Below are 13,459 nucleotides of genomic sequence, written 5' to 3' on the forward strand. Positions count from 1 at the left end.
GTATTACAGGTAAGGTCATTTGGTGAGAAAAATGCATGGCACAAATAAAATAAATAATGCATCTGAAAAGAACTGTCAAAGCTTTCTGTAAAATCCATGTCATTCAAGTTTTCTAAACTGTTGAATGCTATTTGTTCTATCTATATTCTTTTTGTTTTTTAATAATGACACAAAACAATATAAGAATTCAAATACAGCATTACTGAGTACAGTAACTTGCAAGCTAAAATGTACTGTTACAAGCAAAGTGAATTTTCTTTTTTTCCCCAACTCAATACCCACTCACTGCATCTTCTTATGGCAAAAATATTCAGAACACGTAAAGCCACTTGTAAATTGTATTGTTTTAAAGCAGTGTGAAATGCTAAAACACACTTTGGCAAAAGAGGAAAAAAAAGATTGTACAGTGCATTATATCCCCAACTCTAAGAAATGATACAATTTTCTATTATTTGATTGTCCACATGTATAGGTGTATCTCTCATATATGGTGTTATTCTTTTAATATACTTTCAATTAGTGCAGATACAAAACCTTTTCAGGTCCCTACTGGTTATTCTGGAATTTATATTGCTTTTCCATTGTTAAGGTTCCAGGCACTCTTGGGGACTGAAAGGATTTTTAGATGGATCAGGTTCAGGAAGAAATGATGAAGAACCAAAAAAAAAAAACAAAAAACCCAAACAAACAAACAAACAAAAAAGTCAAAAACTGACAAAATCCCCATGATGAAGAACAAAAAAAACCAGTAAAAAAATCCCCATGAGTTCTCTTCATTCTCTTTCCTCCTTCAGCATCTTCTGTGCTAAGGCCCTGTGAGGGCAAAAGGTAGACAAAACTATGACCTAGATACAGATGAATGCAAAATGCATTTAAAAGCTGTTTTTAAACAGGTTTTTATTCTAGATCTCAGACACTTAAACCCCCCCCCGTAGTCATATCTGCAAATTTACCAAACAAAAAAGCCATCATACTGAAGGAGTTTTATGTAACGTAACGGATATTCATGGAACTCACTAATACATAAAATAATACACTTTTAAAGCTCAATATTACCATGAGATTCTAAGGTGCAAAAATAAGAAGGAAAGGAAAAAACCCTAAAAGTATTATCCAGTGTAGCACAGATTTGTACTGAAAACTTGCAAGTTACTCTTTGAAAAAAAAATAACCAGTGGCAGATGAAGTCTGAAAGTGTTTTTCTTTAAATATAATACCTTGGTACATTTAATAATAAAAGTAAGCTCTACAAAAGATCTTGCTTTTACATATTATACAAAATGCAGAGGCTAGCGCAACCCACTGGGTCACACTTTTTTCAGTCATGTATCAGGAAGACTTGAAATTAGAAAATTACACAATTTCCACAGCTCATCTTCCTATTGGTAACAGAATCATGTTGTCCCATTATTTATGTGCATTTGTTTTCTAGCAGGAACCCAGTTTCTTTTCTGTCTGTTTCCTCTCATGATGGACATTATCCAATCCTTTGCTTGTGAAATACAATGAATTCAAAAACTATCAAAGCATACCAGCATTTGGTTGGCAGGTGGTACTCCTCTGAAAACATTTGCTTTATTTAATCAAATCTGCCAAATGGAGAGCTTATAAAAATGTAGTTTATGGATGTTCTCCTCCCTGCTTTCTGATGCCATGGAGGTGAAAATTCTGGTTACAATATTCCTGAGCGCCAAACTGAGTCATCAAAGTCAGTTTTGATCAACAAACGTCCTGGCAGATGACAGCGAGTTGTGACTATGGTTGTAGCATATGACATACACTTTGGAAACCATTACCTAATAAAACAAAACAAAACAAAAAAACAGAGAGAAAGAGGAAAAGAAAGGGAGAGGACAAGAGAGAAAAAGACTGCGTCTTCATTGTTATGTGTCAGGAGAATGGTCTTCTACCACACAAGGTTCTGTCTGGTTCTCCTCCTCTTCTACTTCTTCCCCTACTTGCTCATCAAGAGGAATTTCAGTGGATTCTGAATCCTGGGTGCAAAGAGTCTTGGAGTCACTGCAGCTGGTGTCTTCTTCTACTTGACTTCCACTGTCCTTTTCGGTGTCTGACTCACCGTCTTCCTCCAGTGTTAGTTCAAACTGGAATTTTTCAGTTTGGCCCTGCCTACCCTCTTCCTGGTCATCAGCTGCAGGAGAGGGACTTTGAGGGATTGTGCTCTGGTACCACTCTCGATTGTCCTCCAGTGTATCCAAGATATCCTGGGCATCTGGGTGAACAAGATCTGCCCATGTCTCCCACAGAGGATGAACAATGTAGTCTATAAAACCCACCTGTTTCAAATAATACAAAATTAGCATGAGCTCTTATTCACAAAGAAATAAACAACTATGCCTGTAAGTCATGCAAAGTATGACAAATATAATGCTAGTAAGAGACACTAGATGCACTACCTTTAAAGGTGGCTGAAAGGAAACCATGCTATTTTATGTAGTAAATAGGGTCTTTTACATCTCAAAAGTCTGATTCAGGATATTGGGTAAGGACAGGATTTGTTTTCAAATGAACTGTTCATTCCAAACAACTCCACTGCATCTAGTGAGCCAAACAGCTGCTTTATATTTAATTCTGCTTTTAAAGGAAACCCTAATGAGCAGCTGTACAATAAACTCTTTTGACATGTATGCTTCATTGCAGATTATGACAGCGATAGAATCCCTTCAGCAAACATGCTGCCATGCACTGTTTTCACAGTAAACATCTCAGCTACCCTCACTTACTACTCAGGAGCTGAATTAATTAACTAGGACAAAAAAAAAGGAAATAGTGCATTCAGAAATTAATCAAAACATGGCTACGGACCATCCTTTTCTGTTAAAATGTCATACTGTGTATTTAACTGCCTACTCAAATCAATTACCTGTGATTTTTCTACAGATGCATTGTGCTTATCACACATGGGACTTATCTCCATTCCCCTCTCTCTTTCCCGATCTCCCTGACGGAAAAATTCCTCCATTATTCTGTCTGTCCATTGGCGGTAGAGATGGAGTGGTTTGGTTGGATTGCTTAGATCTGCACAGTGCACCATATTCTGGAGAACCTAAAAGAGATTGAACACCCGCGGTGTTATTACACTGGAGAAAACCATTCCTTTTCCATTTACACTTTTGGTGGCTGTGAAACAGAATCTTGAAAATAAATGTAGTGCAAGATTTATTCTAAACAGCAAAAATTTATGTGCTTGGGTGTTTTTCACACTTGCAGTAACAGCCACGAATTACCTCACTTCTGCTGCTTCTGCCTGTATAAGGGACAGAAAATCTTTAAGAGAAAGACCAATTAACATGCTGATAAATTTGAAGAGAAGGCCAAAGCCTCATTTAGTCCAGAAGTACTCAAACACCTCGTTAGTCTCTCAGAGAGCCACTCAGTACCTAACAGTATGTCACGGGTAGGAAACTTAAGAGGGAGTAGAGGGAAGGTAGTGAGTCATGGTGTGAGAATGGACAGCAGATCTAACCCATGCTGGAGAATGGGCAGGCCAATGTTAGTAAGGATGGAAGTTAATACAAGTAATCATTTGCAGATGAATTTTCTTACCTGAATCCTGTCTGAATAGTTATCAAGAAGTAGGACACCAGAACTGGTCACTTTTTTGGTTTCAACCATAGTTTTTAAATCAGCCAGTAGATTCATATGCTTAGACATGTCTGTTGCAAGTACCTTGAAAGAAACAAACAAATAAATGAATATTATGTAAATTATTCTACTGACTTCTAAAACCATCTTTGAACACATAAACAAACAGTCCTGGGGAGAACCCATAACTCCTGTGTCTGAATAAACTATAAAAGTCTGAGTCCTGTATGTCATTAGTGTCCAAAGTAGTAAGTTTTCATTTTAGAAATTGCTTAGAATAGTTTAGAATAGTTTAAGAATACAACAAAATGATTGTTCAGAATTGTTCAGAATGATCTGATCAGCCTAAATTCATCATCAACTCAGTAGCAAATTTCTAAAAGTGATGGTGAAATGGCATGTCAGTATGAAAACAGCTTGAAGCAGGACTGTGTACCGTCTAAAAAGGTATAGACGGTTACTGAAACTGAGAAGAACCCACTATTTGTGTTGGGTAAGACATGATAAAACTTCAGAGTTTTACTTCATTGGTTATGGGTCTATTGACATGCAATTTATCATAAAATGCTTCTGTGCTTTATTATTCAATTTGCTAGCACTATCGAAAAGGGACTTTCAAGCAGAACTCACAATGTCAATGACCATTTTCCTCAATGATTGCCTCTGTTTTTTTGTCAAATTCTGGAAAATGTCACAATTTTCTTCCTGCAGCAGCTTGAACCCCACAGCTAAGTGATGATTCTCCAGTACTGATGAGTCATTGTACATCAAGGCAAGTTCAGAATCTGCAATAACAATCACAGGGGAAAACGTTACTAAAGCCTGTGCTTCTACCAAATCCTTTAAGATTTTTCAAATTAATTACTTTCATAACAAGATTTACAGATGAACTTTTAGAAGCAGAGTTCCTGTAGTTCACACAGTATCAAAAGTTACAGAAATAATGACTGAACATCTTAACAAATCAAGGCAAAGTATGTTGAGGAAAAGAAAGAAAACACTTTGCAATGAAGCATGTACACGTGCCTGGAGTGGCAAGTTAGAAAAAATACAAGGAAGGCATTTTTCAGAACACATTTTCATATCTGCCTGAGGTCACATGGAAAATATTATATGCATAAACACACCTCAACTAAAACACACTGTGATGTTTTCTCTTCGCATGCCTCCCTCCCATCACAACTACTAGAATATCATTGTTTAAGTCAAGCTGCAGTTATCCAGCACTCAGACCGGGAATACAAAGCTGTGGCTTTGCTGCAGGTCAGATAGAGAGCACACATCTTGGTTTTCAAACCATGTCCTTCTGCAGTTAGCTAAGGCACTCAGATGCCTAGTCACTTAGGCCTACGGGTCATTGGTCCATGCCAATCAGGTATTTTGAGAGGAGGCTGGTAGGATGGTAACAGTTAAGCTTCTGGTCTTTTTCTTGGAAAGTCATGTGGCTTGAAAATGTAAGCAGTGGCCTCGCCTACTGCCTTGTACTTGAGTGTGGTCAATGCCTGATGCCGTAATGCTGCCTTCTTCAACAGATGCATTCTTAATTCAGTCACTCCATACAGCTGTGAGAATAAGAAAAACCTTCCTAGCAATGCCTGTGCTAAGGCACACACACACAAGGTCTGCATTTGTCTGCTTAGACCTGCTGAACAGCCAGCTCTGACAAATAAAAACAGTTATGACAATTTTCTGCACAACTTTAGATTCTACTTGGGGATACCACACAGTCAGCTTGCGTATATTTTAAGATACAGCTTGCAAATGAATCTGTCATAAAAAACAAGTACTTTTTATGCACTCACACTTGTCATGTGTGATACTAACTTCTATTCATTACAGCTGTTCTACCCTAAATCTAACCAGACGTCCGTCTATTCTACTCTTTGTCCTCTTTATCTTCTTTTACAGAAGCTTTATTTTAAAATCCCTCTGGCTCAGTGGGGTGCCTATAGAAGCTCTGCTCTTCAGACTTCATTAGTCTCATTATCCATTATCCTGCCATCTTCCTCTCCTGTCTTGAATACATCGATCTTTTGAATCAGGAAACCCTTCCTCTACCTTTTCTTACCCCGATGGCAGCAAAACCGTAATAGCAAAAGGAAAAAGAAGGTTGAGTTTGTCAAATGATCTCTGTTTCATCTTTCACAGAACATTTACAAAGCTTGCCTATTTATTTTTCTTACTAAGAAGACAGGCACTAGTTAGTTCTCCTTTCAAACAGCATTCTGATGAGCCCCAACCGCAAAACACTCAACATCACCAAAACCCTTTGGAAGGGCTGGAGCTACAGACAGAGCTAAAATGTGCTCAACTTTGTAACGGAGGTGGAAATGCAAGAAAGTTCCCCCTTGGTAATCTTTGCAACACATTATAAGATTCAAGAGTATTTGTGTGGAAGGACAGAGTTACAGTGATCAAATAAGCATCTCCTCTGATGCTAATACAATCTGTATTTATTTGTTCTTTAATAGCATTCAAGGGGGATCAGATTTTCAGACAACTGTGTAAATAGACTTTAAATCCTTAAATAGGGAAATAATATTCAGAAATACCACATCGGAGCGGTTATAAAGAATAAGCTGAAATATGGCAAATATGTACATAGTTTAAGTAACTAAGTTTACTATGCTTTTTAACAATGTATTCTTATACTTCTTAGTGAAATATTAATCATTGTAAGGTTCACTGGAAAACAAAACTAGGTGGAAGCAAATGGTGTTCTTGGGATTAGGAAAATCTAGGATTTGAGAGTCCTAAATTAGATGGTCTCTATCTCTGTCTGTCCTTACAGTTTCTTCTTTGTACACAAAACAACTCAAAAGGAATAAAATCCCTTTGTCTCTTCCAGCTTGGCAACAGCAGTTGCAATTAGTGATGTTAACTTGATTGACATGGAAGCCTTCTCTGTCAAAAGCTGAACTGAGAAAAACAAGACTTTTCTTCTAAGCTGCAGCAACAGAATAACTCTGTGCAAGCTTTATGTATCGTATCTCTATACTGGTCCCTTCAACTAGCCAGTCATCCTGCTTAAACCTGAAAAACTCAAGTGGTTTCCCTGTAGCACCTCAGAGCCACCAATATATCCTGATAATTTCTGATTAAACAAACATAAAAACTTTACTTATATGTATATGCCCACTCTTAAGAATTTAGGTACTACACAGTTTTGTGCACACAGCTTGATTCACTCTCTTCCTATACCACGTTGCTGAACTGTATTGGTTACCAATAAAGCACCAGAAATCTCGAGTCAATCAGAATCCTCCTCCTTGCAGATGAATCATCAAATTGAATTTCACTACAAGGCAGCTCTCAGGCAAATAAAATTAGATGCAGGCTAAACTGGAGTGGAGGTCTTATCTGAATGTATAGCAGCAATGAGTCAGAAGAGGAGCTCCCTTCAAACTAGACTGCTGATTTGGGGTCATACTATTTTAGCACCAGTGCAATAGATTCACCCAAGTGCAGGAATGACAGTATCTATAAATGTGTAATCAGATGGGTCAAATACACAACCCTAGGTATGTTTCAATTTCTATAGCTTGTTCTTCTTCTGGGCTTGCATTATTAGTTCAATAATTAGTTCAACTTCTGTACTTCTGGATCAGTTATCGTAAAAGAAGTTGTCAGATGGCAAAAGAAATAACATCATATGATGGAACTTGCACTGACCTAAAATGTGCTACTCACTTATAATAGTAACATATGCCACTGAAATCAAAGCAGGTTATATCGGGGCAACAAGACATTCAGTAAATGTGTCATGATAGGTTCAATGAAGTTAACAGTGTTTTTCTTCCAGTAGAAGATTAAAGAGGGAAGAGAGGTTCATGCAATGCTGCAGAGAACAGCCTTGAGAAATGCAGAACAAGTACACTGGGTTTCAAATTTGGAGATGACATTAGGGTCTCATTTCATTAGGGCTTTTTCCTCCACATAGGGAGTGCCAGCAAGAGACCCACCAAAATTAACAAAAAAAAAAAAAAAAAAGTTTGCCATAGCCTGCAGGGACAGGCTGAGAAAATTCAGTCCAAGAGACGTGAGTATGCAGAGATCAGAAACCACATACAGCAGCCAGGGAGAGACAGAGATGGGCCTGTCAGTCTGTTTGCTAAAAAGAAACTTGTTTTCTAAATTTCTTAAAAATTTATGGCTATCCTTAGTCATATCATATGCTTCCAGTATAAACCCATAAACTGTTGTCTTCCTTTTTTTGATTTTTATTTAATCTTCCTTCATTTTTCTCCTACAACTTTATTTAGTTAATGTAAACCAACTAATGTGCAGGAGAGACCACATCCAATACATTGAAACATTGCCAGGATTATAGTTCATGTCTTCATAATTCTTGCTAGAGGGTGCTAGGTATATTATTTCTAGAGTTACAGGAAATGCAAAGTAATACCCGGTATCTATTTACTGAGAAAAGGCACAGATAGAAGCAAACAGGGAATGAACTGTGTATTTTTCAGGTGCTATGTGCAGATCTTGCAGCAAATTTTTGAGAAAACCACTGAACATCAAACTTACTTGTGTTGATAAGAAACTGGTTTGAAACCCCAGGATGATCTACATCATGTATTGCACTGGCAAAAATTGCTGCAAGAATCTCCAAATCAGTGAACACTGCCTAGAAAATCATGAAACAGAAATGACAATCACTAATCAATGAAAAAGTGTTTTCAATAAAAAGGACTCTACTTTGAATCTAGATCTGAACGAGGAAAACACATTTGAAATGTATCAGGGATCTCAAGAGATTTTACACATAGGGTATCACAACCTTTTGTAAAATTGTCAATTATGTAAAATTTCATAAATATTTCAAGTTTGGCCGAAGTAAAACAATCCTTACTTCACGCTGACAGCGCCACTAAATTCTGTAACAACTGAACTTTTTCCAGCTTCAGTCTGTAAATAAATCCACTTTCATTAGATCATCAAGTACAAGTTACATCATTAAGTACAGGTTTCTAACCTATAGCACAAATTGAAGTTATAAGTTTCAGCCTGACTCCTACGTACTGTCCTATACTTGAAAGATGCATATCTCCTAAATGATGCTAAAGGAAATGGTGCCAGACTATAAGGCATCTTACTTAACATTTACTGATTTTTCTTCCGTGTAAGATTATTAGGAAGATAAGAAGAAAGGACTGCAATAGACCTGGCATGTCACTGAGCCCAGGCCCCTGCTGTCACAAGCACCCACATTATATTATTGCTTTCATAACTGATCAAGAACAGCTCAGAAGTGTGTAGGTCAGCAATGGCACTGGGCAGACATTGCTATTTTACTGGCTAAAGCTCTGCTGAGAACAAGGCCACGAAAAACAGTTGATCTGGAAAAAAACCTGAAAATGCTACTGACAACCAGTTCAACTGTTTGGTGAAGCCAGTGGTGATTTACGAACATAATCTGATCCTCCTTCTTGAGATAAAGAAAATCTTTCCCAAGAGAATTCTTGAGTCTTTGAGGATTGAAACCTGCCAACAGTCTTAAGGTTCACTTATAACCCTCTTGTTAAGAAGGTAAAGCAGAAGCATTCAGTAACATGGAAGATTGGTCATTATAAAAAAAGAGTCAAAATGCAGCCCTCCTTGAAAATGAGGGAAAATCCTTTTGAACTACTAAAATTTCAACTGCTTGCTTTATCTGCCTTTTTCCAAGAATTTACTGGGATATAATGTTTGCTATGCTAAGACCTGAATTGTGCTTAAGAAAGGGAAAGTAATCTCCATCTTTCTTCCACTTCCTTCTACTTCAGAGATTTAAGCACTTGCAAAAGAGAATTCTTCAGAAAAGAACATGTTATTTTTTTCCTAAACAATTTTGAAATATTTATGAAAAAAAAAAGATACAGTCCAGCAAAAATTTAGTACATGTTCCACTCTGTCTGAGAAACAAACACAGAAGTAGCCTGTCAGGACCAGAATGAATATACACAAGGGAAAAAACAAAAAACAAATGGCCCTATTGAGGGAATCCCATTTTATCACTATCTTTCCTAAGCAATTCCACTAACTGTGGTTAGTGAGAATCCCATATGGGAAATAATGACAGAACAGGATGTAGTATTAATAATGGGATGGTGGGAACAAGTTATGCACTGTGTTACAATGAAAAAGGTTATGACAGCACAAATCTGCAAGTATAAAACGATGATTTAAAAGAAAAAGCTGTGACATTTTCTGCACAATATTTACATGTAAATAAACTTTGGTCTTCACAAAATATCTTTAAAAGAGCACAACTCGTGAAAGAAATGTTAAGATTTCCTTTAAAAATACTGCAGAAGCTAAGATCTTTAATATTTAGTTTAGAAGAGTCTTAGTATGTCCCTTTCTCTCATGCCTGCCTCTTTCCCACCTCAGTGTAGTTTACCTCTAATGCCGGGGTTGATAGCAGGACATGAGTTGACTGAACAACATCTGCAGCATGTATGTTATTGTGATATGCCACATCTGCATGGTAATGGTCTTCTAGGGTCATCAAGTAAGTTATTAAAGTGTCTACTGGAATCTTAAATGTTTTTAACAAGTCCCGTTCCTAGAAAAGGAAAAAAGAAACAATTAAGATTACAAAGCACAGAAAAATCTCTAAGATAAGCAAAAAGCAGCACCGCTGCTGCTACTTGCCTGAAAAATGGTGTGCATGATGACTGTCAAAGGTCTGTTTCCAGACAACTCTGCTACTCTGAAAACCTGAAGGCCCCATTTGTTCACATCTTCTAGTTCCTAGAGCAGAATCAAGCAAGACATGTTGAAACCTAACACACAAATTCCAGCGATTTTTTGTTGAAACAGCTACAAAGAGCAGACTCATGAAGATTCAAACCTTGCCGCTGTGAAAATTGTATGCTGAACTCCGAAAAGGGGAAAGCTAGTGCTACTAATCTTGTAATATTTGAACTTGCAGCTCCCACTTTCAGATTTTAATTCCCTACGCAGGAAAGAGTGCCTCTTAAGTGGATTGCTCCAGAGGGATAAATGCTACAGTATCTTGAATGAGCTGAACTGGCACACTTTTCTATCTCACTGCCCAGTGACAGCAGAGTTCAGCAAGGAAGAAACCTCCAGAGATGCTGTGGTTCTGCTGCTGTTTCCCTGCTTCTCAGAAACACTCTTCAAATAAAGGGGGAGATTCCTGAAAATGTAATGATAAGCATATTTCAAAATGCAAAACTCTAAAATTAAATGAATAATCACTTTATGCCAGTTTTAGATTATTGCCAACTAGTTAGTTGCTGGTGCAAAAATCACAGGAAATGTCACTAAAAACGAAACCACAAATGATTGATGTAAAATGATACAGCTAAAGACAGGACCTGGAAGGATAGCTCTAATGCTATATACCAGTTGTGCATTTTCAAAAAACATAGGGCTGCTATATATTTTCATTCCTGTGACAGTATATGGTATGCTTACTCTTCATTCCTCAGGTATTATTTATGAATAAGCAGCTTTATTAATACATACATAAATGTTAATTTACATTCCATCTCCAGATGAAATCCTGTTCATGTGGAAATTAACCCTTATGACCTGATTCTGATTTTACTTGTTATTCTTCCACTTCACCAAATTTATACTGTTTCAAGTGAGACCAGCCTTTGGTGCTACAGCTTGAAATCAGTGGTTATAAGCAGAGGATGGAATAATACTGACAAGTCCACCCTCTACTTTAATTCAATGATTTGAATTCAAGGATTTATATATTCTCTACCTTGGCAAGAACATCTTCTTGGTCTGTTTTAACTCCAAATCTGGGAATACTGGAATTAGTTAGGCTGGAGCTGTGCATCAGTTTTTTGACTCCACTGATCTGGGACATCGGCCTCTTCTTTTTCTCTTTCTCTTTCTGTGTCGGAGAAGGGATTTCAACTTCATGTTGTTTGTCTTCAAAAGAATGAAGAAAAAGAGAATAATTTTTAAAGGAATTACAAATATTTTTGTCCATTTCACTGTTGAGTTGCATTTTATAGATACTGTAATTCTTAACAAAACTTTTAATTTTTGTGTTTGGAGATATTGCAACAGATACTTCATATCAAGAGCAGTAGAAACATGAAAAGATAAAACACAGACCTATACCTCTGTATAAGCAGATCTGTATTTCACAAACTGCCTCATCATTTCTGAGCTGCCTTTAAATGTGACTTGTGACTGTCTGATTTCCACTTCTGCACACCTAGTGCTGTAGAGAGGGTCAATCCTTTCCTTCTAAAACTGCTATTACAATTGAACAGAAATCTAAACTTTAATTCTGCAAGAAAATCTAAAATTTCTTCTTTTCCATGAAAAACACTCTCTGAAATTGTATTTCAAAACCAATCAAAACAGTATCTCATGTAAACCTTTACAAAACATTTTCAGGACTCAAAGGACCTAATACCTGTGCACTGGTCCTGTTTGTGTTAAGACTGTACAATTCAGAAAGCCTTTTGCCAGCCACGTCTACAAGCGCTTTGGATGTAGAGGCAGCTCATGCCAGCAATGCAGTGCATTTCTGCACCCCTCAGCCAGAGCAAGTAATACTGACAAAAGGACTGTTTTGCTAAAACCCAACATTTTGCTGTGGGCTTTTGCCTCCATAGCAGCATCAGCAGCATCACTTCATATACCTCATCAATGTATGTGCCAGAAAAAACTTTATATTAAGTATATTAAACTGAGAGTAAAAGTATATTTAGGCCATTGCCAGCTGATCACTGCAGAAACAGTATGGGGGTGTGGAGCACTGCAGACGCCCATGGTCCCCAAAGAAACCTAAGTTAGTGTAACAAAGGACTCTCCCGCCAAACCTGCTAAATTTGCATTAATTTTTGTTCTTTTTATTCATACTATATTTCAACACAGAGTTTTAATTACTCCCTCCAAATTATATCCTCTTTGCTGAAATGTACCTGCACCTTTTCTAGTCCTCAAGGAATATTCCAGCAAAACCAGGAAAATCCAGAACAGATGTTTCTAACATAGGAGCCTAGCAAAAACTACGATTTAAAAAACACCTTAGAACAAAAGAAAATTAAAAAAATGAAAAGAAAATTTGTGCTCTTTAAAACATCTCTCTATTTTTCCCTTTCTGCAGTGGTCACTTTCAATAAAGACACTGACATCAGACAAGGGTAGCAAGTCCATTTCTAATTCCCAGATTGTTATTGTGTTTGCTTCTTCACTTTCTTTCTTATTTCCATTTTTTTTTTTTTAATTACCCTCTAGCAGCCGCATTTAATGGACACCTCAAATTCCAAACAAATCACGGCAAAGAAGAGACTGCAGAAATGTCACCAAGCTTTAGCCTGTGGCATGGAGCTCCGTGATTGCCCCCGCCATACTTCACCACTCTCCTCATATGGACAATCAAAAAAAGGGGGAGGTGCAGCACCGCAGCTCTTGACTGGTACAAACTGGCAACAGATGAGGAGCAGTGACTCGTGTTCGTGCTTTGATGTTTACGGTTTTGGTCATATGCACAAAGTTTAGACTCATCAGAGGGAGGTTCATAAGCCAAGCTGTCAGACTAACTCAAGTGAAAGGAAGCGTCTGTCTGAACGACTTTAGATCTCCGGAGGAATTCCAGTAGACCACCTCTGCTTTTGTAACTACAAGCACACAGGGCAAAGGATCCTGTGCCCATCTGAACATCCAGAAAAGACAGTTTGCCATTTTGACCCTGGTTGTGCTATGCTCATTGGCAGGTTCTCTTACATTTTATGTTCATAGGAAAACAGGTTAATGAAAAATAAAATATCACTTTGCATATTATTATACTCAAGGAATATATTTGTTGTCATTATGAATAACTTCATACATGTCATATAGCCCTACTTGGGAAAACAGTCTGTTTTTTTTG

General features: G+C 37.4%; 1 protein-coding gene across 7 annotated transcripts in view; it reads right to left on the bottom strand.

The window, feature by feature from the left end:
- Positions 1-1,188: 1,188 nt before the first annotated feature.
- PDE4D (phosphodiesterase 4D) overlaps positions 1,189-13,459 on the bottom strand; it is a 424,494-nt gene continuing 412,223 nt past the window's right edge. For all 7 annotated transcript variants that reach the window (XM_075727013.1, XM_075727014.1, XM_075727015.1 and 4 more), the window contains 8 exons: positions 11,330-11,502; positions 10,243-10,341; positions 9,989-10,153; positions 8,134-8,233; positions 4,234-4,388; positions 3,565-3,687; positions 2,882-3,064; positions 1,189-2,294 (listed from right to left, as the gene is read on the bottom strand). In XM_075727013.1, coding sequence (XP_075583128.1) covers positions 1,884-2,294; positions 2,882-3,064; positions 3,565-3,687; positions 4,234-4,388; positions 8,134-8,233; positions 9,989-10,153; positions 10,243-10,341; positions 11,330-11,502 — 1,409 coding nt within the window. In that variant the 3' untranslated portion in view covers positions 1,189-1,883. The remainder of the gene's footprint in view (positions 2,295-2,881; positions 3,065-3,564; positions 3,688-4,233; positions 4,389-8,133; positions 8,234-9,988; positions 10,154-10,242; positions 10,342-11,329; positions 11,503-13,459) is intronic.

The sequence above is a fragment of the Pelecanus crispus genome, chromosome Z, assembly GCF_030463565.1.
Source record: "Pelecanus crispus isolate bPelCri1 chromosome Z, bPelCri1.pri, whole genome shotgun sequence".
In the NCBI taxonomy this organism is placed as follows: Eukaryota; Metazoa; Chordata; class Aves; order Pelecaniformes; family Pelecanidae; genus Pelecanus; species Pelecanus crispus.